Source organism: Tamandua tetradactyla, chromosome 7 (assembly GCF_023851605.1).
Source record: "Tamandua tetradactyla isolate mTamTet1 chromosome 7, mTamTet1.pri, whole genome shotgun sequence".
Classification (NCBI taxonomy): domain Eukaryota; kingdom Metazoa; phylum Chordata; class Mammalia; order Pilosa; family Myrmecophagidae; genus Tamandua; species Tamandua tetradactyla.
In genome coordinates, this window is record NC_135333.1 from 129,886,059 (window position 1) to 129,912,164 (window position 26,106).

Here is a 26,106-nt window from a genome sequence, read left to right on the forward strand (position 1 = left end):
GTCTGTTTATATACTGACAGATTTCAGATCTGTCTCAACTATAATTATCCCTCTTGAACTTTAATATATAATTGTCAAGTGGGCATCTGTCTAGTATATACTACAAGTAATTCAAACTCAACATACCTATTAAGACCAAACTAACATTTTCCCAAACTTTATCCTTTATTTCTTGTACTTCCTTATAGGTACTACCATCTACCCAGTAATCCAGTCAAAAATCAGATTTATCCCAAGTCTTAGCCATTCTAGCTTTTAAATATCTCTTGCATTTGTCCTCTCCTTTCCTGCCAGGGCATTATTTCAGTATTTCAGCATTTTTTATATGAGCTATCAAAATAAAATCTGTCATCTTGCTGTCTTAATTTTGTCTTTTTCCAGCCCATTCAGTACACTGCTTCCAGGTCCATTGTTTTTAAGTGTATGACCATTACCTCCTTGCTTAAAACCCTTTTCCCATCACCTACCAAATAAAATCCAAACTAGATTCTGCCTTAGCCAAAACTTCTTACATTTCCTGGACTTCATCATATTTCAAGCTCTTTGTGTATACTATTACCTTTTTTCCCCAAGTGTCTTTCCTATACTTTCTGCCTTCCTTCTATCCCCTTCTAAACAAATAGTTTTTACACTGTAGGAATCATGAAAGCAGATACTATCTTTGGCTTTCCTTTATCCCAAATGTTTAGCATAATGCCTAATAAGAGTAAATACAATAGAACGGTGTTTCCTACCGTGTGTCTGTAGATAAGACAGTGCTGGTTCGTGATAAAATAAATACAGAGTAAGTGACCAAAACTTTTATAAAAGTTTGACAGGATAGTTTTATGTCTGTTAAATCTAATAATAATTTTTTAAATGACGCTTTTTTGTATGTATTTTACATTTTATATTTCTGTCCTAGAAATGTATTTTTATTGTATTTGACAAAAATATTAGCAATCTGATAGCACTTGGATTGGGCTGCCACATTAGTCAGTTTGGCAAATCATACCACCATTAGCATGCAAATAGTTCCTTCACAGTGAATAACATGAAAAATCTTTTTGGAACAATTCCATCATTTGTATACTTCTCAAAAATCTTGAGCTTATGATCTCCTGTTCTTAGTAAATATTTCTTGAATAATACTGAGATAAATTTAACATTCTTTTTGATTATGAAAATTATTAGAAACCTTCATATTTCATGCTGCATGTTCACAAGGTGTTTAAATTTCTGTTTCAACTCAGCTTAAATACTTATTGTCAGTTACTGAAATAGAGATGTCAGGCTTGGTTCTTTCTCTTAAAGAATTAGTTAAACTGCTTTTGCCTGCTGTCCCTTCCTCTTTTCCTTTGCATTATAACTGAAAGATCAGATCACACAATTCTGAACACTCATTTATTTTTAATTTTTTTATAATTTGATAAATTTATTAATATTGAATGAAATTTTAAAAACAGATCATTACGATGACATTTAATAACCGAGGGAATACTCATTTATCTTAAAATGCATCTTTATTGAATATTGTGTGCGAGGCACTGAAAAAAAAAGAACCATTACGATTTCTTTAATGCTTTGACTGTCTTGATTGCCTAAAAGGTTCATTAACATTTGTTTCATTGTGAGCCAGTTTTGAATTGAGGGTATAAATGGCATAGAAGATAAAATATTAGGCATTAAAATTTAATTCTTTGACATAAATATGGCTTATGCTAATATCTTTTAATGTTGTTAGAGCCGTTTGGTTTTAGCATGCTTCCGTAAAGTGAATACCTAAACATAAAAAGCATTCATTGAATAGCCTGTTAAAAAAATAGACAATTGCTGTCATAGTCTAGTGGTTTTAAAACCTCAATTAAATACACCTTACCCTGAAGCTTATAGTATTGTTGGTGTAATGCTCATCACAGAGGTTGTTCACATTTTTTATATCACAGAGGATCTTCTGTCCAAAGTCTCTTTTTACCTTTAATTATGAAAATCAAGGGTCTTTACATAACCATTGCTTTTTAACTGTGACATCTCTAGTTAGAGGATTTACTCACTGTGAGAGGGTAGTCTTTTGGACAAATTTAGAATTCTCCTTCCTCAGTCTTATAGATGAAGGAAAAAAAGTCATTGGTATTCTTTTGCTAGCCAACAAAATGTTTCTCATCAGTTCTCATACTTCCCAGAGTTTGTGTAATAATTCTTCATTGAGTTCAAATGTGTGAAGAAGAAATTCTATAGAATTGAAGGGAATGGGGGATGATGTCAGGAAAAGTCTAATTCTGTTCATGTCTTAAACATGGGGACCGGATTAATGGTATGTATTAAAATGTTAGAACAGCATCCTTGTCCAGTTCAGAAGCCCTGCCTTTAAAACTAGAATTACTTCATATAAAATTACAATATTTTAAATACAGTATGCCAGATCTGTCTTCACTAACTAGTTGGGAAGGGAAAAGCTGTAGCTGAAAGAAAGGGAAAGTTAAAAGATAAATAATAGAAAGAAAGCTATGTCCATTTATGGTTTACTTACATAAATTTGTTCTTTAAAGAAAACTTGTAGAGAGAATGATAATGTAAAGCAAAATAAAGCCGTAGTTGTATTTGTTCTCATAAAATATGTAGAGGAGCTTCAGAATTGATCTCTCAGATCTAGAGATTTGCCTTTCTTAGGAAAAAACAAAAATAAAGCAAAAACCCAAGAAGCTTACAAATAACTCATTTTTATCTATTTGATGAAGGGACAGGCTTATATTTGTAGTTCTTATTTTTAAAAGTTCACATCATAATTTCATATCTCACCCACTATTTTATTACAGAACTAGAGCCAATTAATATTAATAGAATGCTTCAGGATTATACAGTACCTTACTTTCAGAATGCTTACACTGTTGGCTTGATGAATTGGAAAACAATTGATAGCATAGCAAATTCTGAAATTATTTATCCATCTAATCTTAAAATCAAGAAAAAAAAATTGAAAGTATTCTAATATGGTTTTAACCATAGATTTTCCAGGTTTTATTTCTTTAATAATGAGAAAATTTCAATGGTTCCCATATTTAAATTGTGTTTTTATTTTTAGTATCAGTCAGTTTGAAGGGGTAGCTACTTTATTTAAAGGGTGTGAGTGGCATTACACTTTGATCAGTTACAGAATGAGTTACACAACTCAAAGGCTTTAGGTAATCAAAAATTAAGTTTGTTTTCTTTCCTGTTCTAGTTACCGGTTTACTAAAATAGTGAGCATACATGATCACTTGAAAATTGGGCTTCTGGAGCACCTGAACAGAAAGGGAGTGGTTCATATTCAGCATTACAAAAGACAACTTTCTCTTTTTGAAGGGGATTACTTTGGCTATTTTCCAGGTACTGGGGAAATTCCAGATTCATTACAAGTTATGGGGATGGCTATTAATTATTCATTTCCTAAAATATGTTGGTTACAGACTTGAGATTTGGTTATATATTAGAACTCTATTTGACTTCAATTAAAAAAACTTTCATAGACGTATATAGTGAAATGCAAAATTAAGACTCTTACATGAGTCACATTTTTTTCAGAGAACTCTAAAGTTTTACTGATCAGAGCATACTTAGTGGAAGAATTTCTTGAAAGTAACAAAGCAATAGGATTTGTGCATGTGTATATAAGGAAAAGTTATGTGCAATGCATTGCAGTCTTCCCTAGTAATTAAATAGCAACAGAAAACCATATTAATATTCCAGTTTTAAGATATTGGATCAAGTAAGGACTAGAGACTTTCTAATAGAGAATTAATATTTTATAAAATAGTTGAATGGTATATGCCTTCTGTTTCTGAATAGTCATTTAGGGTGTCAGTGGATATAAAGATCCATATACATTGACCCATATAGCAGAAAAAACATTGGAAAAAACTTGATTACTTAGAAGAACTCTCTTTAGAATATAGACATTAATGTCTGGTTTCTAGGTTGAAGGTTTTGGAAAAATAATCTTCATGAAAATGTATTTCCAAATATTTTTCCTTCATACATCTTTTGCTTATTCTAGTTTATCTTGATAGATAGTTATTTGGGCATTTACAATTATTTTTCCTTCATTAGGAAAACCCCCTTGGCCATTAGTTGGACTTTTTAAACTTGTAGAACTTTTGGATAGGTTTTAATTATGCAGTTCAAATACCTTTTTAGTTAAGTGCTTTCCTACTGGTCTGGGTCTCTGTAAGGACTGCTTCCAGTCTTTCTACCATAGACGTTTTGCATTCATTCAACAGACCGTTTTGAGCAATGTCTCAGGCACTGTGCTAAATCCTGTAATATAGAGCTGAATAAGACATGGACTGTGCTCCCAAGATAAATTATACATGAGTTAAAGATATAGACTTAGCCCAGAGAAAAGGGTATTAGTTCTTCCTAAAAGGTGCTGATAAACATATAATAGTTAGAAGAAATACTGAGGTGAGTGTTGAAGAATAAGTAGGAATTTCTTACAGAGAAGAACATTCTAAGATGGGATGGGTGTAGGCAAAGGCTCAATCTTTATACATTAAATTAAGGAATATGTCTTCAGACTCTTAATCTCCAAATTCAGGATTACTCATATTACTTGCAGATTCCCGTTCCAAACAAGCACAAGTAGAGAGTCACAAAACTACTTAACATTCATTTCTGCTCACAAAATAATTGGCTTGTTTATACCCCAGCCATTTTCATCCCTCCTCATGGATTAATGACTTTTCTTAATAGCTTATGTGCTCAACCTTTCAATTAGCCAACCATTTGCTCTGTCACAAAGATTAAATTAAGTAAATGCCAAATGATTCTACCATATACTAAATGTGAAATGTATTTTTTATCTTAAATCTTCAAATTGCTCTTGTCAGTTTTGCATACAAGTTGTCTATGGATCATAAAAAAAAAAAATTAGATCCAAAAACATTCAAAATATTTAACCTAGTTAATAAGGGCATTTACCTGTCCATTAGTGTGTAATGTGAATGTTTTTACTTTTGCTTTTTGACATTGAAAGTTGAAACTATTGGTGCAGAATATTTTTCTTCAGTCTCTTCATTGCTTTTTTTTAAACACAATGTTTGACAAAGTTCTACCCACTTGTAAGAATGGCTGTAGGCACAATTATGATGTAAGTAATGTGTTTAATGGTCAGTCACATTGCTTCATATTTAAATAACCTTATTTTATTAGTGAATAATTGTAAGATCTAGTTCTCCTGAAACACTGAGATGTTGGCATTAATCAGTATCAGTTAGATGAACTCCTATGAATTAACAAAGGAATAGCTCAAAATGGCATGTGACTGGTAGGCATGTCACAAAACTCATAAGTAGCCAAAGAAATAACATACTTAATAATTCTGTTTATATAAACCCTCTTGATTTTCATAATACATTCATATATTTTGTTTTTGCTAAGAACAACCCTGTATGCTAAGGAAGGGTAAGTTTTGTTCTGTTTTATAATCCAGAAAGCCTTGAGTGTAAGAGTTATTTCCACATAGCTAAAACACGTGCCATATGATTTCTAGCACATGTTATATTATGTATGTCTTTAAGAAAGGAACTGCTTTGGGATAGTCCCAATCAGATAGGAAAGTGATATTTTTAATAGAAGAATCTTTGAGATTGTTCAGAACACAGGTTATGATTTTTATTACTGAACTCAAGGAAATTATCTTTATTCTTTAAAACATTGTATTTAATGACAGCCAGTCCAAGTATCCAGTTTTCTTGTAATTATCAAAGATGTTCATGTTTCTAAGATAACCTCATGTAAAAATGGTTGATTAATGAGTTGCATGAAGTAATTACAGATTAGACTGCATTATTTCCAACTTTAAGAAACTGGCTTCTTTCTTCTGCCAGAATGATGGCATTTGGTACTGCTATAACAAGCAGGCCATAATAAGTTATAACAGGTATAACTTGGGGCATGGAAACATCTTTAGTTGCTTAACATCTTACCCAATTATGCCTTGAAATTATACCAGAAATTATAAGAGGGATTTTAGCATTTTAACTGTTTTATACTATTTCAAGAATATGTTGACTTCTAGGATAATGTATTTACAAGGTGAGGAAAAAAGTGTGTTATCTTCAAGATGATGAGAAAGAAAAGTCTGACGGTAGCCTAGTTTTTTAAATATTATGATTGTGTATTAGTGGAACAATTAAACTGGTCACTAAATTTCTGTATTTATATGTGTTTATACAGATTTTTTTTTAAATGTAGGTTGCAGGTCTTTCAAAACATATGTTCCACAAATGAGATGCTTTTTCTTGACCCATTTAGATCTTGCTATTTTAAATTTAAGGCTTATCTCAACATATATTGTGATATCTTAACAGGTAATACAGCCAGTCATGTGTCATTAAAACCATTTGTGTTTTGATGTTGCTTAGTTTGTAAACATTGAATTCAAGTCAGATTAAAACAGGCAAGTATCACTATGATAAGAACCACTGTCTCTATATCAAGGACTAAAAATATCGAGAGACCTGTCTGCAAAGCAAATAGTAGAACAAATGAAAAACAGGGTCAGAGGGGAAGGGATTTTAATGGGTGCTGCCTTTCTTTTGATTTAGTATCAGATGGCGTATTTGAAGAAACTTTTAAGATTATTCACTACGAGCAAATATGTTTTTCCTCGCTTAGTAATATTTCATTCAGTAAAAATGTATGATCAATCTGTGCCAGACATTGAAGAAAAAGAGTAAAAAACAAGAGGTTAAATACATTAGTAAATACATGCAAAACATTTTTATTAAGCACATATTTATTGTACACATGCTTCGTGCTAAGCATCGTGGTTCTCAGTGCTGGGCATATAAATAAAATGTGTATCCTGGTACCTTCTTTCATCGAGGTCTCAGTCCACTTGTAAAGACTAACAAACTAAAAGTTAGAGAGAGTTACAATGTGTTATAAAATAAATACTGAAATAAGAGTGAGCACTAAGCAATATGGGAACATCCAGAGAAGAAATTGGAATCTTGATGGATTTAAAGTTAATTGTTACAGTTAGTTGTAGGTGGAGTAATGTACAAATGTACAGAGTAAGGATGCATTTAGGTTGAGAAACCACACATAATTAAATAAGTCTGCAATAGAGCGAAAAGAGTGTTGTCAAGGGAGAAGCCTACATACGTAGGCAAAAGACTGACTTCTGTAAAGACTTAGGATTTTAATCTAAAAGCAGGGAGAGCCATTAAAAATTGTATAGCTCAGAAGTGACATGATTAGATATACATTTTAAAAAGATTACTCTGGATGCTATTGAAAAGCTTTAAAGTTTTTCAGTTATATTTGGAAGCTCTTTACAAGACAAGATACATGTGAATAATTAAAAAACAAAGTTCAAGAATTATCAATGTTGTCATAACTTGGTTCTTTGTACTATTCAGTAAGGTCATAAATTAGCTTTGTATAGCTGTGGAATGTTAACATAGACTGTGTGGAATGTTAGCATAAACCTGAGTTGCTCTAATATAAGGATTCAAAAAACCATCTAATTATTGCAAAATTGATGTTTGACTACTCTTTCACCTCTTTGTCTAGTTAGTGTTGATTCTGTTTCTGTTAAAGTAGATGATGCTAAGTGATGGCATCTATGTTTTGTAGTCATGATGTATACTCTAGATTGGCTGGCCTTTTAGTGCTGGGCCTGCAGTTAAAAGGAGAAGAGAAAATGAAACTTGAATGGAATATAAGATTATGAGAAGTGTTGCGATATTAAAGTACGTAGGAGAAAGGGAAATATCCTTTCCCTTAATTGCCTCCTACACTGTAACCTCTCTGTTTTGCCTCTTGCTCACATAAATAATAATTTTTACTGCAAATACATGGAAGTGGCTCTAAACAGTTGTCCTTTTTGTCTTGATGTAAGGGCAGACAACTAATTTAGACAGTGTTATATTTATTATGTACAAAATTCTTAAATATGCATTTTGGTTACTAGAGTAAATATAAATTGATTTATAATTGAAACCACAAAATAGTGCACCACAATTTATTCAAGAAATTAAGTAAAAGTTGAACATGCTTATTTTGAAGTTTTAGCTAAGCAGTATGTGGTATATAGTTGTAGTTTATAGTATCTAAGTTTTCTGCATAAACTCAGTGAGCCTTATCTTTCATAGCTACCAGTCCTGTCTCAGTTGAAGAAAATGATAACCACGTTTTGAAAAAATTCACTTTGTGTGAATATAAATGAGGGCTCTGATAACAGTGGGTTTCCACTGCCTTACATGAGACAACTAGGGTCTCTTATAGCGGTTTGCCATTTGTCTCCAAAACAATGTCTTCCTGCAACAACAACAAAAAAGTTATCTGTGTGACATATGTCTGTATCAGTCATTGCATATTCTACTTAATGACTAGACATCTAATTGATAAAGTAATATTGGGGCCATTTGAATTTAATATTGACCATATTAAATTTTATATGGTATCATCAACTATTAAAATTATTCCATCTTGAGATAAAATATCATGGGAAAAAGCTATTTCTGCTATCTGAAATCAAAAAATTATTTAATTCAGAATGGAAAAGAGTTGGAAAATTGATTAACTCATAGTTCAAATCTTGTCATAAAGAAAAATTGAATTATGATATTAAAGAAGAACTGGAAGAAATGAGAACACATCCAGTGTTCACATAACAAAAGTTTATTCTTTCAGGCTCAACTAATTTATAATGTCCCTTCTAAAACTGGTTGACCAAATGGAAGGTTAAAGGCTGCTCTTTCAATTGCCAATGGAAACAATAGATATCTCTTTTAAGTTAATTTTTTGCTTGCACTCTGTCTCAGTTTTTACCTACTCAGGCTAATTTGCAGGTGCCTGGGATGAGTAGACAATCCATAATTTCTATCAATCAAGTAAAAGAAGGAAAGAAAACTGAGCTTCTCTCCCAGTTAACAGGTAGTTTGCTGTGGTTAAAATTGATAGAGATTTTACAGCAACAAATATTAGCACTTACATTTATTATAAGTAATTTAAATTTGGGAAATGAATAGTTGAGTCTGTCATTTGAGTGTTTTGCTAGTTATTTTACTAGCGCAAGAGATCATCATTTAAATTTTTCTCTACATAGATAGTATGGCAAATCTTCATTTAAACATTTTTTTATGAAATATGTGTGGTTACTGCTACTTGAAAATATATTTTATTCTTTTCAGTGTTTGAGCAACACACCTCCACTTACTGAATATTTCCTCAATGATAAGTATCAAGAAGAACTGAATTTTGACAATCCCTTAGGAATGAGAGGTGAAATAGCTAAATCTTACGCTGAACTGATCAAGCAAATGTGGTCTGGAAAATTTAGCTATGTCACACCAAGAGCCTTTAAGGTTAGTATGATATATACATTCTCATCAGGGGCAGTATGAAAATTGCCCCTAGGAGTATGAAAATTGGTTCATGGATTGGAAGTCAAAAATTCTTAGCTATCATAATGGTTTGTGGTCCTCTAAAGGGGATAAATACATTAGTAAATATAGGCAAAAACATTTTATTAGGCATATACATCCATACAAACAGATTTACAGTATATCTATGGTATAAAATTTCATGGGGAAAGAGGAACAGGTGATTAAGAAAAGAATATCTGAAAAGGCTCCCGGGGGAGCAATAATGAAAAATGTTGAGAAACATTGTACAAAAATGACTAGAAAGAGAGAGCATGAAATTTTACTTTGTGGTTTTAGAATATAGTACAGTTCTGGAAAACCTACCTGAATATTTTATATAAGTGTAAAGGATTAAATTTAGGCATATCGTTGAACTCTAAGAACTTAGTTTATTTTGAGAGTCGTAAGTTTCAGAAATTATTAAAATGAAATGTCTGCAAAGCAAGCACCGAATATTAAATATTCTCAAGATAGTTCTCAAAGTTTTTAAGTTTGTTCAATTGTGAATGGTTACTTAAAGTCTCAAGTAGTGTAATTTGTTATTCAAATAAGTATTGAGCTGAAATTTAGCTTTCTGTTTTTTTAACCAAAAAAAGTTTTCCAAATAAACTGCTTATATAGCTGAGATTTATGAAAAAGTTTAAACTTATAATGAGAAAAAGTAGGTTTAAGCAATTATTCATACAAATAAGTTATATGAGTTTCAGATAGGACATCTTCTAAGCAAAATTTATTTTCTGTTGGTTCTTAAAAATAAAAAGCAACCAAACAAACCAAAACCCTGCATTTATATACTTTTAACTTTCTACATTTTGGACATTCTAGCCCAGACAAGCCATCTCTCAACCTTTACCCAACATTCTAGTTATCTTTTGCTAGATTTTCTCTCTTAAAATTGTGTAAATGACCTCTTGATATCTGACTTTTTCTTTCACACTGATAAAATTATTACATTTCTTTTCACTCTCATTATGAAAAATTCTTAGTACTGCAAAGACTAGGAAAATTACATATGAATATGAATATTCCCGTTGTTTCTATGAGATTCTCCCCCTTTTTTTGCATATGCAGACTAAATGAGAGCCTTATGATTTATTTTCTAGTGACTCAAAGCAAAATGTTCTTGAATTTTAATATCTGTACTATTTCCCAATCCTTTGTACAAAACTTTATGACATTTTCTCCTTGCTCTTTCCTCAGGTTAATGTATTTTGTTTTTTTTTTTTAATAGGGTAGTATGAAATATTTTTAGATATGTAATAATCTATATGTGATAATGTAGCAAGGTAGAGAACTTATCTCTTAATGTGTGCTTATTAAACATTATAAGAAGAGCTAATAGACCTAGAGCTAAGAAGAAGAACATCGGGAAAATCTTTTGACAAAGAGTAAAATAGCAATAGAAAAATTTTAAGACCAATATAAATCAGTATATTTTTTAAGTATTTTAAGTATTCCAGTCTGTTTTGTCCTAGTTAAACTTCATTGAGTACCTATTGGGAATGAGAAACAAATGTGTATGTCCATACCTATATGCTTTGTTTTGGGTTTTTTTTTTTTTCATCCAATCACTGCAACTGATTTTATAGTTTTGCTTTTCTTTCAGACACAGGTAGGACGTTTTGCACCTCAGTTCTCTGGATATCAGCAACAGGATTGTCAAGAACTGTTAGCTTTTCTACTAGATGGACTACATGAGGATTTGAATAGAATTAGAAAAAAACCATATATACAGTTAAAAGATGCTGATGGAAGGCCAGATAAGGTAAATTTCATGACATTGTTGTCACCATTGTTATAATTCTGATACCTATTCCTAATACGTGTCTGTTTTCTTTGTAGGTAGTTGCTGAAGAAGCCTGGGAAAACCACTTGAAAAGAAATGATTCTATCATAGTAGATATATTTCATGGCCTTTTTAAATCAACTTTAGTTTGTCCTGAGTGTGCTAAGATTTCAGTAACATTTGATCCTTTTTGTTACTTAACACTTCCATTACCCATGAAAAAAGAACGTACTTTGGAAGTGTATTTAGTTAGAATGGATCCACTTACCAAACCTATGCAAGTAAGTAATATAGTGGTTATTTTATTTGCATTTGTTATGTTTCTTAAACTTGATGTGGAGTCCTTATGTTTTAAGCACAGTTACATACTAAGTTCATTCATATAAGAGACTTTATAAGCTAAACACTTATGTTAATTGTGTTTTTTTTTCTTGTGGCTGTTGGAAATAAAATAGTACTATATACTTTAATTTATGATGTGTATTTAGTAATTCATTATAGTATATGCCTGTAATTTTTAGGCATTTTGAGAACTTGGAAGAGAAATAGACACTTAGACGATACTTGGTTCAGTATGTTTAACAGTTCAGGTTGTCAAATATTGCTTATTGTTTGCAAGAGCACTGAGCTGGGCCTTCGTGTCAGTTATTTGCCTGATTTTATTGCCTAGTGTTTTGATTGGATTGTTTAAAATTTTGGGGGTCAACGCACTATATTTTCTCCCTTTATTAATCATTTAATCCTTTTCTGACCCTTGACCCCCAACCCCAGTGAAAATGTTTGTGCCTCTTCTCCCTTTTATTCCCCTAAATTCTTTTATAACATCAAATTTTATTTTAACCTTTGGCTTACTTTTGTTTTCTTCCCTGGACCAATAAGTTCTTTGGAAATAGGGACCTTGTAAGTCTTTGTACTTCCAGTCCATAGGACTTATAAGTAATAACTCAGAAGAGTATTCAAAAATTTTATTTGTTGAATAAATATTTATTGGTCACCTATTAAGTGTAAAGGCTCCATTCAAATAACATAGCAGATATGTTTCCTGCTGTTTGTTCTTATTACTTACTATAAATCCTTAATTTAGGGTTCCAGTCCAGTCGCTTAGTTTGTTAGAGCATAATAGTCCTGAAATCTATATGAAAGGTGTGCTTTGAATAAAATTATAATCTTACCATTCATTCAGTGGTAGTGTTTAGGTGTGTTATCAGAAGGGGGGGGTGGTATATGAAATGAAATGTTCATGAAAATATAGCTTTTTCATTCTAAGAAATTGAAGTCTGGTAGAGATTAGTCATATACTACTCAGTTAAACAGATCAAGCCATTTCTTTTGCTTCTTCTTTATGCTTCTTTAATGAGTTCTTCATGAAATCATTGAACCTGGCACCCTCTTGTTAATCATTTATCCAGAAGTGCTGAGAATATTATAAGAGCAAGAGAAACAGAGTCCTTACCCTTAGCCATGAGCAGGACCAATAAAAGAGTTGTTTGAGGCAGAGAAATTTATGTTCATGTTCCTAAAATCAAGTTTCTGGTATATTTGCTTAATTTGATTATGAATAAGCACGGGATTATCAGTATTACACAGTTCTTTTTAGTGGGGAAAAAAACACAGCAGTGCTAAACTGCACCCTTGCTTTTCTGATTCATAACTTTGTAAATGTATGCCAATGAGTATAATGAAGGAAGAAATGAGTAGAACTATATCACAACAGAAAGTAAATATAGATATTATATTTCTCTGCAGCATTTTTGTTAAAGACAGCACTCTTTTGTTCTAATAAGATAGTCTTTTATATAGTGGCAGATTGCATTCAAGTTACACATTATCCCATAAAGTATATGCTGTGATCATTCTGCCATAATTAAAGTATTTCAGCAATGTCAATTTATTGATTCATCCTTTTCTCATCTGTGACGAGGAATATAAATTTGTAGAGAGTAGAGCTATGGTCTGCACTGAGGAATTGGGATTTTTTTTTTTTTCACTTGAACGCAATAAGTCAAAATCTAAATGATTTTTGCTGTAACCTGCTGGTAAGGAAAGTGAAATTAGTTGTTAGCCTATTCCTATTTGATGAGTTTTTCAGCAATTGAAGTTTATTTAGGTCATAGAGGTTTATTAGCATTGAACATACTTAGTGTGCAAGGTGCTGTTAATAATACATGGGTGCTCCTAGTCCTTATCAAAAAACTTGTCACACAGCATGATAAGTTGTATGACAAGGTGCTTCAGGAGTGCTCAGATAAGTAACCTACCCAAACTGGCAGGGTTGTTTGTAATGATCCTGAAGGATTATTAGGTATTAATCTAAGTCTAGGAATGAAAGCATTATAGGCCAACAGAATGGCATGTGCAAACTGCTTACTTTTGGAAACTACAAGTAACTAATACGGTAAGCAGAAGCCAGATCACAAAGAATCTAGATAGACATCATACTAGGAACTTAGGGCTTCACCCTAAAGACAGAAGAGCCACTAAAAGTTATAGTCAATGAGATGATGTGGTCAGATTCATGTTTGAGAAAGAAGACTGGCTAGTGCAGAGATTGGATTGGAAAGACTTAGATCACAGGTACTAAGTCCTGTTACAGGGCTTTTGCAATTAGAAGATGACAGGGCTTACACCCTAAGATTAGTGTCAGGATGACATTTTCTTAAATTGATATAATATACTCACATACCTCACATACCATGTAATCATCTAACATGTACAATCCGTGATTCACAATAATCATACAGCTGTGCATTTATCATCACAATCGACTTTTTTTCTCCTTTTTTTTGAAAAATAACATATATATAAAAAAGCAACACATTTCAAAGCACACCAGTACAGTTAATTGTAGAACAGATTTCAGAGTTTGTTATGGGTTACAGTTCTACATTTTTAGGTTTTTACTACTAGCTGCTCCAAAACACTGGAGATTAAAAGAAATATCGATATAATGATTCAGCAATCATACTCATTTGTTAAACCCTATCTTCTCTGTATGACTCCACCATCATCTTTGATACCCCACTCTTTAGGGGTATTTGGGCTATGCCCATTCTAACTTTTTCATGTCGGAAGGGGTTATCGATAATATAGGATAGGAGGATGGAACTAGTTTATGTTCTGGAAGGGCTGGCCCCTCTGCAATTTTCAGGACTTAACTGGTCTAGGAACCTATCTGGAGGTTGTAGGTTTCTAGAAAGTTACCCTAGTACATGGAAGCTTTGTAGAACCTTGTATAATATTGTAGGTGTTCTTTAAGATTGGCAGGAATAGTTTTGGTTGAGGTTTGGCAAACTTTGATAGGTAGCAATGTCTAACTGAAGCTTGCATAAGACTGATCTTCAGAGTAGCCTCTCAACTCTGTTTGAATTCTCTCAGCCACTGATAACTTCTCTCCCCCCTTTTGGGACAGTATGTCACTGTTGATCCCATGGTACCAGGGCTAGGCTCATCCCTAGGAGTCATTTCCCAAACCACCGAAGAGACTTTCACCCCTGGATGTCATGCCCCACACAGGGAGGAGGGCAATGATTTCACTTGCAGAGTTGGATTTAGAAAGAGAGAGGCCACATCTGAGCAACAAAAGAGGTCCTCCAGAAGTAACTCTTAGGCATACCTATAGGTAGACTAAGCTTCTCTGCTACATAAATAAGTTTCACAAGAGCAAGCCTCAAGATGAAGGGCTTGGAGGATGGCAGTTTGATAGATAGAAAAGCCAGTTGAATGTCAGAAGTGAAAGTATATAAATATATTCAAAGATAAAACCAAGTTTAATTGGATTGAAAAACTGAGGAGAAGGGGGTGCAAGGGTAGTTTAGTGGTAGAATTCTCACCTGCCATGCAGGAGACCTAGGTTGGATTCCTGGTCCATGCACTTCCCAAACAAACAAAACTAGAATTCAACAAATGGTGCTGCAGTAATGGGATATTCACATAGAAAAATAATGAAATGTGACCCTGCCATACAGTAAACAAACAAACAAAAAAAAAAACTGAGAAGCTAGGGGTATTGTTAGTTTTAATGACATACATGGGAAGATCATGGTTGCTTATATTGGATGAGTTGACTTTGAGATGCATAAGGAACATCTAGGTGTAAATAACCAATAGGCACTTGGGTTTATGTATCCAAACTAAAGGAGAAAAGTCTGTGCTAAAAATAAAAATTGAGTGAAGATCTCAACTACCATCTTCATGGTAGTTGTTGTTCAGAAGGATAAGATCACCTAAAGCTAGGGTAGTCCTGAAACTTAAATTTATCATCCAAGCTAGAACTCTTGAAAGTAAAAGGGACCATTATTAATAATTATACCAGGATGCAGGTTTATACAGGACTGGATAAAGCAATTCAGGATATATTGTCATCTAGTATAAGAGCATATAGACTTGAAAAGAAGGCTAAGGACAGAGCTCTAAAGAACACTCTATAGAAAGATCAAAAGAAGGCATGACCAGGGCATCAAAAAAGGATAAAAAGGATTAGTGTCAGAGGGAAATGAAAATTTTAAAGAAGGGAGTAGTCATCTCTCTGCTACAAAGAGGTCACTAGAATAAGAGCTGGTAGAGAATTAGTAATATAACGTTATCATAACCTTGTTAAGACATTAAATAGAGAGGTAAAGATGCCAGGAAATGGGTTGAGAAGTAATTGGGAGGTGAGGAAGCTATGACAGTTGGTATTTATGTTATTTATGGAGAGGAGGTGAGAGAAGGAGATGATTAGTGTGGGGCTTATTAGAGGTGAAGCCATGAGGGACTATTTTAGTTTTGTTTCATTTTGTTCTTAATGAGAGATTTGTGTGTATTACAGTGCTTATGCAGAAGAGTCAGGATATAAAGGAAAAAAGAATAATTAATTGCTGGAAGAAGCAAAAGATGTGATTCACAGCATAAAAGCTAGAGTTAGTTCTTAGATCAGAAGATGTCTGGTTTTCTTTCCTTGTATTGCAAGACAAGAAAAAAGGACTTATATATGAATTCAAACAAGTTTATAAAGGGACAAGAAGGTAGAGATTTTCCTGCCGAGTATCCACTATATTCTCACTGAAAAAGGTATTTTGCTGATGGTGAAAGGAGAAGGGGTGAAATAGAAAGCTTGAGGAATGGTGAAGATTTTAAATGGTTGTTGAAGGAAATGAGAGAATAATTAAATAAGGGATACACAGAAGATTTTCTCAGTAGTGTTGAAGGACATTGGGTGCTCTGAATTTGTAGTGCACAGTCTCTAAAGTTGGGCATTTTTCTCCAGCTTATCTGAACAGCTCAGAGAAAGTTCACTATGAATAGAACTGCATAATGAAAGGAGTTAAGGTTTTGCAAGAGTAATTGAAGTGATCGAGTATGTGGATTCTGTGTAGAATGCATTAAGATAAAGTTGCTGGTTAAACTGGGAGAAAAATGAGAGCTAAAAGAACTAGAGAGCTCAATGCAAGCCAAATATAGGTAAGAATGAGTTTGAAGAAAAGTAAAAAGCAGTGGTCATAGAGTAACCTATTAGAGTTTAAAATTTCAGAAGTGGAACAGATTCAGGATGATGACAAGGTCCAGGAAGTAGACTAATTGAATGGAAGTGTAGGTATTTGAATTGAGGAGCCATGAATTGAGGAGTCATTGAGTAAGACTAGGATAAATCATCCGTATGGACACTGCCTCCCAGGAGGATGGCAAGATTAGAGGCAGACACTGGGGGCCAAATGGCAGTGACGGTGAGGAAGCAACTATGAGGTCAGTGTCATATACTGGATATTTTTTCCAAAGTAATAAATTCATTACAATTTTTGTTTTTTAGTATAAAGTGGTTGTCCCCAAAATTGGAAACATACTAGATCTTTGTACAGCATTGTCAGCTTTGTCAGGAGTACCTGCAGATAAGGTAAGATATTTCTGGGGTTGAAGTATGTAACTTGATGTTTACTTTTTCACTATTGTAAAGCCAGCTTAATAGAAATGTATTTCCTTTTAGATGATAGTTACTGATATATACAATCATAGATTTCACAGAATATTCGCTATGGATGAAAACCTTAGTAGTATTATGGAACGAGATGATATCTATGTGTAAGTATAAAATTCATTGTGCAAAATATTATTTGTGAAAAAATTCAAAAGAAATAAATAAAATGTTGTGAGTTAATGGTCAGTTTTATCCTTGTAGGTTTGAAATTAATATCAATAGGACAGAAGATACAGAGCATGTGATTATTCCTGTTTGCCTAAGAGAAAAGTTTAGACACTCAAGTTACACCCACCATACTGGTTCTTCACTTTTTGGTCAGCCTTTTCTTATGGCTGTTCCACGAAATAATACTGAAGATAAACTCTATAATCTTCTGCTTCTGAGAATGTGGTAAGTACCATTCTATATTGTCAATTCTACGTTGATAAAATAAATATGGAAATAAAATACAAAATAGGGAATAGAAGTAAACATGCAGGGTACTATTGGAATCTAATTAGATAGGCCTGTATTATTGTTTAGCAAGGTAGCAATTTAAAAATCAAATTGCAGAGTGGGTGCAGGGGTAGTTCAGTGGTAGAATTCTCACCTGCCATGCTAGAGACCTGAGTTCGATTCCTAGCCCATGCACTTCCCCCCAAAAAACAAGCAAACAAAAAAATTCAATAAATAGTGCTGAATAACGGGATACTCACATGGAAAAAGAATGAAATGTGACCCCTGCCATACAGCATACAAAAAAAAATCAGATTGAAGTCTAATCCAATTTTTTCATCAGGTAAAACACATTACTGAAATAATTTCAAACCTAGTAAACATGAGGTCTTAACTTTTTTTTTTTTTTTTTTTTTAAAGAAAGACAGAGAAGGAAGGAAGGATAGAAGGAAGGAAAGGAGGAAGAAAGGGAAACATCTTTAAACATTTTCTTATTTTATTATATTTTGTTTGTTTTTTGTTTTGTTTTTTACATGGGCTGGGGCCGGGAATCGAACCAGGGTCCTCCGGCATGGCAGGCAAGCACTCTTGCCCGCTGAGCCACCGCGGCCCGCCAAGGTCTTAACTTTTTTACACCAAAGTTTACAAATGGAAAGAAATAGGAAGTTATCAATACTGTAATGCATGTATGCTCTCTGAAAGTGTCAGATGCTTCCCTTTTTTTAATAAATACTGCTAGCTCAAAAACTCATACTAATAATTTTTTTTAAAAGGAAAAAATGTTCTAATTGATAGTATTTTATGGCAACCCCCTTTTTTTGTCCTCCTAAAACCTTAATTTGAATTATAAGATAATCGAGAATACCATTTTATCCTTTCCTTCATCTTTTATGGTTGACATTTTTGGTATTCTTTCTTACATACCTGTTTTAATCATTCCATAGCCTGTACATAAAATGAAATTGTTCAATTATAAGTGGTCTTAGCAATAATATATATCCTGTAAATGAGGGTCTTTTTATATAAGTGTAAGTTGAGAAATTATTAGCCACAAACATAAACTATTAAAAGACATAAAACTCTAGAAATAACCAGTTAACTTCTGTTTTTTTATAAAGACAACCAGGACACTCATTATTAGTCAACTGCACTTATGGTTTATCCTTGAATCTGTTAAATGACCAATTACTGCATTAAAAGTTTTGTTTTGCCAAAGTGAGTTTTTTTGGTTTCTGATTTTATTTAAGCCGATATGTCAAAATATCTACTGATAACGAGGAAACAGAAGGATCCCTACACTGCTGTAAGGACCACAATATTAATGGGAATGGCCCAAATGGCATCCATGAAGAAGGCTCACCAAGTAAGGTGTCCCTGTTCAATTTTAAAAACTTTTCACTTGGATTAATGCCTCAGAGAAAAAGTTATGATGGGGATTAAAGAACTAGAAAATATCTGTAAACCTGGGGAAAATCATGTTAATATTAAAATTAATAATTTGTAAATGCTAACATTGGGTTTATTTAAAGATCTCTAATATCTAAAATTAGGTGAAATGGAAACAGATGAACCAGATGATGAATCTAGCCAGGATCAAGAACTTCCCTCAGAGAATGAAAACAGTCAGTCTGAAGATTCAGTTGGAGGAGATAATGATTCTGAAAATGGATTATGTACTGAGGAAACTTGCAAAGGTCAACTCACAGGACACAAAAAACGATTGTTTACATTCCAGTTCAACAATTTAGGCAATACTGATATCAACTATATCAAAGATGATACCAGGCATATAAGATTTGATGATAGGCAGCTTAGGCTAGATGGTAAGTATGAAACATAACTTGAACACTGAACTGAAACAAAAATGTTATTTTCTTAGGTGCAAACTGTGAAATTCAACCCTTTCATGAAAAATGCCATTTATTTGTCTGTCTATAATTTTAAATGAAAGACCTTAATTTCTAAGTAGACTAAGTTATGTTTCAGTGTTTAGTAAATTGAAGTTAAATGCATGCTTTTAAGTTTTGTATCTTTTTTTGGTAACTCCTGAATTGTTTCAGTGCCTTGGAAATATCTATTTGCCCTAATTACCTTGTACAAGTAGAAGAGATTGCTATTTGTTTATTGTGATATATATCTTAATATGTATTAACTTTAACATTAATGGGAATATATTTTAAAGACAAAAAATGTTTTCTACCTTAGAAAGATCTTTTCTTGCTTTGGATTGGGATCCTGAATTGAAAAAAAGATATTTTGATGAAAATGCTGCTGAGGTAAATCATCACTCACTCACCTCTTCTTTAGCATTCCCAAGTTAATCACACTGTTTTTGTTACATTCTTTTACTTCTACCAGATATGTTTTCTTTGAAAATTGGTCATGAACTAAAAGAGAAAAGGTGTCCAAAAAGACCTTTTTTTTTTTAAAGGTACAGAGTTGGTTTTGAACATGCTTTCTGTTTACATTTTTTAATTGTTCATGTAGGTGTATATATGATTTATTTAGAAGTGCAGTATGAATCTCAGCTGAAATAAGCTTTATGTTTCTTTTGAGAAAGTTTAGGAGTTTTTCATTACTATTTATGATAAGATGGTGTCACTAAAATAAGTTTTGTTTCATTTGTTCTCTTAACTCAAGAAATACTTCTCTTTAGGATTTTGAAAAACATGAAAGTGTGGAATATAAACCTCCTAAAAAACCCTTTGTGAAATTAAAAGATTGCATTGAGCTTTTTACAACAAAAGAAAAGCTAGGTGCTGAAGATCCCTGGTAAGAGACAATGTTAAATAATTGTTTCTAATTATTTTCTTTAGGGATTTATGCTCAGGTATGTGCTACATCAAGTTTAAAAAGTGATTACTAAATTCCCTTTGATCTTTTATATAATAAATTAGCATTTATTTAGATAATAAGAAAGACCAGAAAGTCTTCAGAAGTATTGATATCTTAAGCATTAATTCCATGACTATAATTTCCATATTAACCATTTAACTATTAATAATTAATCTTAGTAAATTTATCCCAAGAAATAAAAATAGTTAAAAAAAATTATCCCGAGAGCTTTTAGCTGTACAACCAGTTTTAGAGAAGCAGTTTTAGGGAAATTGGGATGATATATTAGAGTCCAGAATTTTTTAAGTTTTCAAACTCCTGTATCCCTGCCTTTTTAGCATATTAAAATGTAAATATTCTATGCTTCATCATTTCTTTGAATACTTATTTGGAAAATGCATTGAGCGTAAAAATAATAAGAGGAATTCTTTCAACCTGTTTATAAACTTAGAGTAATTGCTCACTGAATGTAAAACTTCCCCCCCCAAATTTCTTTGTTTTCTTTAGTAAGGATTGTTGCTTTGTTTCTTTGCACCTCTATGAAGCTTTAAATATTCCTCTTTATTTTTAGGTATTGTCCAAACTGTAAAGAACATCAGCAAGCTACAAAGAAATTAGATTTATGGTCCCTGCCTCCAGTACTTGTGGTACATCTCAAGCGATTTTCTTATAGTCGATACATGAGAGACAAATTGGATACCCTAGTTGATTTTCCTATCAAGTAAGTTTTAATTGTACTTCATAAACATTGGAGGACTCTTTTCTTTTTTTAACTTGGTAAATTTTTTAAGTATAATTTTTTATACTTAAAAAAATATAATAAAACTCATTCTTTGTTACATTATCTTATGGGTTCATTGGTCCTATTTATAATTAAGATATTTTATGTGCTCATAGTTATTTTGTTTTTCCTAAGAATCATTTTATCACTGCTTTTCAGTTATTGTAATTGTGCTTTTAAAAAAAGACTAAATATAAAAACAGAATAATGGAATCATTTATAAGGATGGCACAATAATGAAATAAATCCCTATTGCATCATCCTTTAGTTTTCTTATTCAGTGTCTAGAACGTTGCATCGTATTTCAAAAAAAGGTATAAAGAAATCTGGAGAAAACTTTTGTTGTTGTCGTTAAAACCATTTATTGAATGTAATTAAGAATTCAGAAGAAAAAAAGGAATATTGTGTTCTCATTCATTTAGTCATTCAACAGCAACAGGAGGACTTCATCATACAATATTTTACAATAAGAATTTATAACTATCCCATTTTGCTAAAAGGACATTTGACTACACTTTCATCCTTCATGATTTTGTGCATGATACAGTTAGGGGACAAATGCTGAAGGCAGGTGTGTATACAAGGGTGATTGGAAAGTAGTTGATACAAAATGAAAAATATTTGTTGGATTGATCATTCTAATTCATGTTTATAAATTGAAAATGTTTTCTAATTAAAGAGCAAAGAACATAGTTTCATTAGCAAAATTTTGAGCCATCCAAGTTTTCAAAAATATAGCATTTTGATGATGTAAGTGCAAGAAGAACCAGAAGTAATGATAAGCTAGAACCTATTAAAGATTCAATGAATTTAGAATCTTCATTGCTTTTTCATGGTGTAAATACAAGGAGAAACAGAAATAATAATGAACTAGCTATAAGATGGTTATGTTCCAGATTTCTTCGTGGCAGATTATGAACAGATGATTGATTGCATTTAAGGATATTTATTGGCCATTTGGGGTATATGTGTATCTTCCAAACCAGGAAAATGTGGAATAAAAATTTGGATTTGATGTATTTAAGTTCTCATAACTTCTAAGAAGATTGTTTTCCATTATCCCTTTATTTTTACTTATGTAAATTATTTTAAAAAATAACTTAGAAATATAAAAAGTAAAAAGATCCATCAACAAAATGTGGTAATACATACAATGGAATGTTGTTCAGCCATAAAAAGGATGAACCTTGAAGACTTGTTGAGTGAGTTGAGCTAGACACAGAAGGACAAATACTGTATAGTATCACAGATATGAAATAATTAGAATAAGCAAATTCATTGAATCAGAGAGACTAGAATACAAATTACCAGGTGTCAGTGTGGGTGTAGGGAATCGGGGGTTAATGCTTAATTGGTACAGAGTTTCTGATTGGGGTAATGGAAGAGTTTTGATAATGTGTGGTGGTGCTGATATAGCACAGCATTGTGAAAGTAACATCACTGAATTATATATTTGAATGGGGTTAAAAGGGGAGATTTTAAGTTGCATATGTATTACTAGACTAAAATTTTGAAAAGAACAAAAACAAAAACATAGGATGTATAACACAGTGAACCCTTTATAAAATATGGACTCTAGTTAGCAGTATAATTATAATAGTATTTTTTCGTAATTTGTAGCAAAGGTTCCACCTTAATGCAAACCTTAATAGGGAAGACTGTGTGAGTGGGGGAGTATATGGGAATTCTGTATTTTCTGCATATTTCTATAAATCTGCAAGTTGTCTAACAAAAAAATATTTTTAATTGAAAAAAAGATAATTGGGCTCAGATGATAATGCCCAGTTTTCCTGGTGTACAGAGAGTTAAATGTATTAGCATGAAAACATGTATCAGAATAACAACCATCAATGAGGCTTTTTTAAATTTTTGACCCCTAAGCAAATTTTTGCCCGAACATTCACATCTTTGGGGTATATTGATGTGCTTTAAACAAGTTATTGGCTTTTGGTGAGAAGACAGTCAAACACTTACAGAAGGAAATATAATTCATTGCATTTTTGGAAAAAATGTAAAACTATTTTGATTTCTTTTTTTAAACAGTGACTTGGATATGTCAGAATTCCTAATTAATCCAAATGCAGGTCCTTGCCGCTATAATTTGATTGCTGTTTCCAACCACTATGGAGGAATGGGAGGAGGACACTGTAAGTTTACATTTTACTTTTTAACTAAATCCTGATGTTTGATAACTCCAGACTTTTTTCTTTAAGATATTTATAACTTTAAAAAAAAATGTAAGATATATCTTCAAGTGGTTCAATAGATGCTGTTCTCTTGAGTGAATGAATCAGTGTTTTAGTTTGCTAAGCTGCTCAAAACAGATACCATGAAATGCATTGGCTAAAACTATGGAAATTTATTGGCTTACAAGCTTACAGTTTTGAAGCCATGGAAATGTCCAAATCTGGGCATCATCAAGATGATGTCTTCTTTCTGAAGACTGGCTGCCGGCAATCCTGGACTCCTCTGTCACATGGCAAGGCACATGCCGTATCTGTTGGTCTCCCCCTTCTCTTCCAGGTTTTGTTGCTTTCAGCTTCTTGCTTCTGTGACTTTTTTTCTCCTTCTGTGTTTGAGTTTCATTCTCTTATAAAGGACTCCATCCAGAAATTAAGACCCATCCTGAATGAGGTGGGTCACATCTTAATTTAAGTAGCCTCACCAAAAGATCCTACTTAAAAAGGATCTTTTACACCCACAAGATGGATTAATTTTAAGAACAACATAATTTTCTGGAACACATAACAGCTTCAAACCACCACCATCAGAATTTGAGCTCTTTTTTCCTTGTTTTTTTTTACATCAGGCGTACAGGATTGAATTAAATATATTCTTTACATCAAGGCACAGGAACAACATTGGTCCATTCAGGGCTGCTTTCCTTTGTATGTGCAATTATAAATCATACATTATTGCTACTTTACATAATTGTATCATAGGTCTCAATATGTTGCTTACTTTTCTTTCCTTTATACTTTTAAGATTTATTCATGTTGGTTTGTGTGCATTTAGTCCATCACTGATACTAACCACTGAATTTATATTCACCATGTTTTTCCTCTCCATTCTCCTCATAGTGGACATCCAAATACTGATTTTACTTTCTTGGACCACAAGACACGATAAACATCATTGTTTAGATTAGAATCCCAGAAGTGGGATTGCTAGATTACAGAGTGCTTTAAGTACTGCCAGATGGTTCCCTAGGATGGCTGCACCAATCTACACTCTCTAATTGGTCAATATTTCTGCAAAGTTTTCTGGATTCCTGGATAAATCCTATTTGTTATTATGTATATGTTGATACACAGTTGTATATGGGTTGGTTGATTGGATTGTTGCAATTTAATTCATGTGAAATGGGCTTATAATTTTTTTATAATGTTCTTATTTTACTTTGGAATCAGGATTATAGTCCAGCCTAATAAAATAAGCTGGGATGCTTTCCTCTTTTTTTTTTTTCCTATTAAAATAACTAGTATAATACAGAAATTAACTAATTTATAAAAGTTTAGTAGAATTCACTTGTTAAACCATCTGGGCCTTAGAAGAATAAGTTTTTCTATTTATTTCATGCTTGTCTATTCACATTTTCTTTATTCCTTTGTGCACATTTTGACATTTTCTGTTTTTCTAAAAAATATATCCATTTCATCTAGATTTTCAAATTTGAGAATACTTATAATACCTTAAGCTTTATTTATTGTTGTTTTCTTATTCTTTTGTCTTTTTTTATCTTTTTGTCAGAGGTCTATCTGAATAATCTTATTGAAGAATTAGCTTTCCGTTCTTATAAATTTCTGTTATTGTATGTTTCTACTCTATCTCATTGATTTCTTCCCTTCTCTTCAGTATTTTATTATTATTGTTACTTTGGGTTTGCTCTGTAGTTCTTTTTCCAGTTTCTTGGTTTGAAGTCTTAGCTCTTTGCTCTCCTTTTTCTGTATCGAACACTGTAATTAAAGCTTTAAATTTCCGTCTCCATACTACTTTAATTCTGCCCCCAAATTGTTAAACATGGTATTTTCGTTATCTTTTCAGTGCTATTTCTTAATTTCCTAACAGTTTGCGATTATTTTTAAGCTGTCTTCTGTTCTTAATTTTAATTTCATTGCATAACAGTTGGGGGCATTGTCTATATTAATCCTTAGGAGTTTTTTGAAGTTTCTATTGGGCTTAATACATGTTCTATTTCTTACATGTTTTTGTGCTTGACATATATATTCCCTGTTCAGAAATAGTAATTGTATTCAAATTATCACTTTCTCTGTTTATTTTGATGTTCATTTCATTTCTGAAAGAAGTTTATCTGTTTCTCCCAACAGTTTTCTTAGCTATCGCTCTGTGTTATTAGATGCATTTATGTTTATAATGGGTAGCTGTTGTTACTATGTTGTTCCTTGTACCAGGATCTGACCCTGTCTTTTGATTCCATGATTTAATTTGCAGCCTCTGTGTGCCTTTTTGTTGAATCTGTCTCTTGTATACCATATGATTTTTAGATGTTGGTTTTTATTCAGTCTGAAAGTATTTTTCTTTTAATTTGTGAATGCAGCATCCACTCTGCAGTTGTCTTGAGTTCATATTGTCAGACTCAAAGATTCACCCAGCATGAAGTCAGCTTTAAGAAAGGTTACAAGACAAGAAACAACCCAACATACATACCAAAAGCTTAGAAGAGACATAACAACTTCAGGCCTTCAGCTGTAGCTACACTCTCCAGTATCCTACTCATTTTGCACTGTGGATGTGTGGTGATAAGTGCAAGGCAGTTTGTTTGGACATTTTCAGCTCAGGGTAGCCATCAGCTCTTGAAGGCCCTTCAGTTTACAAACTAATTTCCATTTTCTGCTGTAGCTGCATCTTTATTGCCTCTTATTCATTAATCAGTAGTCATCTGTCAATAAATGGTTTGAAGTCC

At 32.5% G+C, this 26,106-nt stretch overlaps 1 protein-coding gene and 1 long non-coding RNA gene across 13 annotated transcripts in view; one reads left to right on the plus strand and one right to left on the minus strand.

Moving 5' to 3' along the window:
• USP15 (ubiquitin specific peptidase 15) overlaps window positions 1-26,106 on the plus strand; it is a 146,100-nt gene that overhangs the window by 112,747 nt on the left and 7,247 nt on the right. For 7 of the 11 annotated variants that reach the window (XM_077111262.1, XM_077111259.1, XM_077111260.1 and 4 more), the window contains 12 exons: window positions 9,159-9,332; window positions 10,999-11,157; window positions 11,235-11,459; window positions 16,964-17,047; window positions 17,138-17,232; window positions 17,330-17,521; window positions 18,814-18,929; window positions 19,117-19,389; window positions 19,772-19,842; window positions 20,223-20,338; window positions 20,973-21,122; window positions 23,226-23,329. In XM_077111262.1, the coding sequence (XP_076967377.1) occupies window positions 9,159-9,332; window positions 10,999-11,157; window positions 11,235-11,459; window positions 16,964-17,047; window positions 17,138-17,232; window positions 17,330-17,521; window positions 18,814-18,929; window positions 19,117-19,389; window positions 19,772-19,842; window positions 20,223-20,338; window positions 20,973-21,122; window positions 23,226-23,329 (1,759 nt within the window). Of the gene's footprint in view, window positions 1-3,199; window positions 3,346-8,816; window positions 8,902-9,158; window positions 9,333-10,998; window positions 11,158-11,234; window positions 11,460-16,963; window positions 17,048-17,137; window positions 17,233-17,329; window positions 17,522-18,813; window positions 18,930-19,116; window positions 19,390-19,771; window positions 19,843-20,222; window positions 20,339-20,972; window positions 21,123-23,225; window positions 23,330-26,106 lie in introns of those variants that run through there. The other 4 variants (XR_013155762.1, XR_013155761.1, XM_077111268.1 and 1 more) reach the window with 3 other exon arrangements.
• LOC143642632 (uncharacterized) overlaps window positions 1-26,106 on the minus strand; it is a 180,174-nt gene that overhangs the window by 39,654 nt on the left and 114,414 nt on the right. The gene's annotated exons all lie outside the window — the stretch shown is intronic.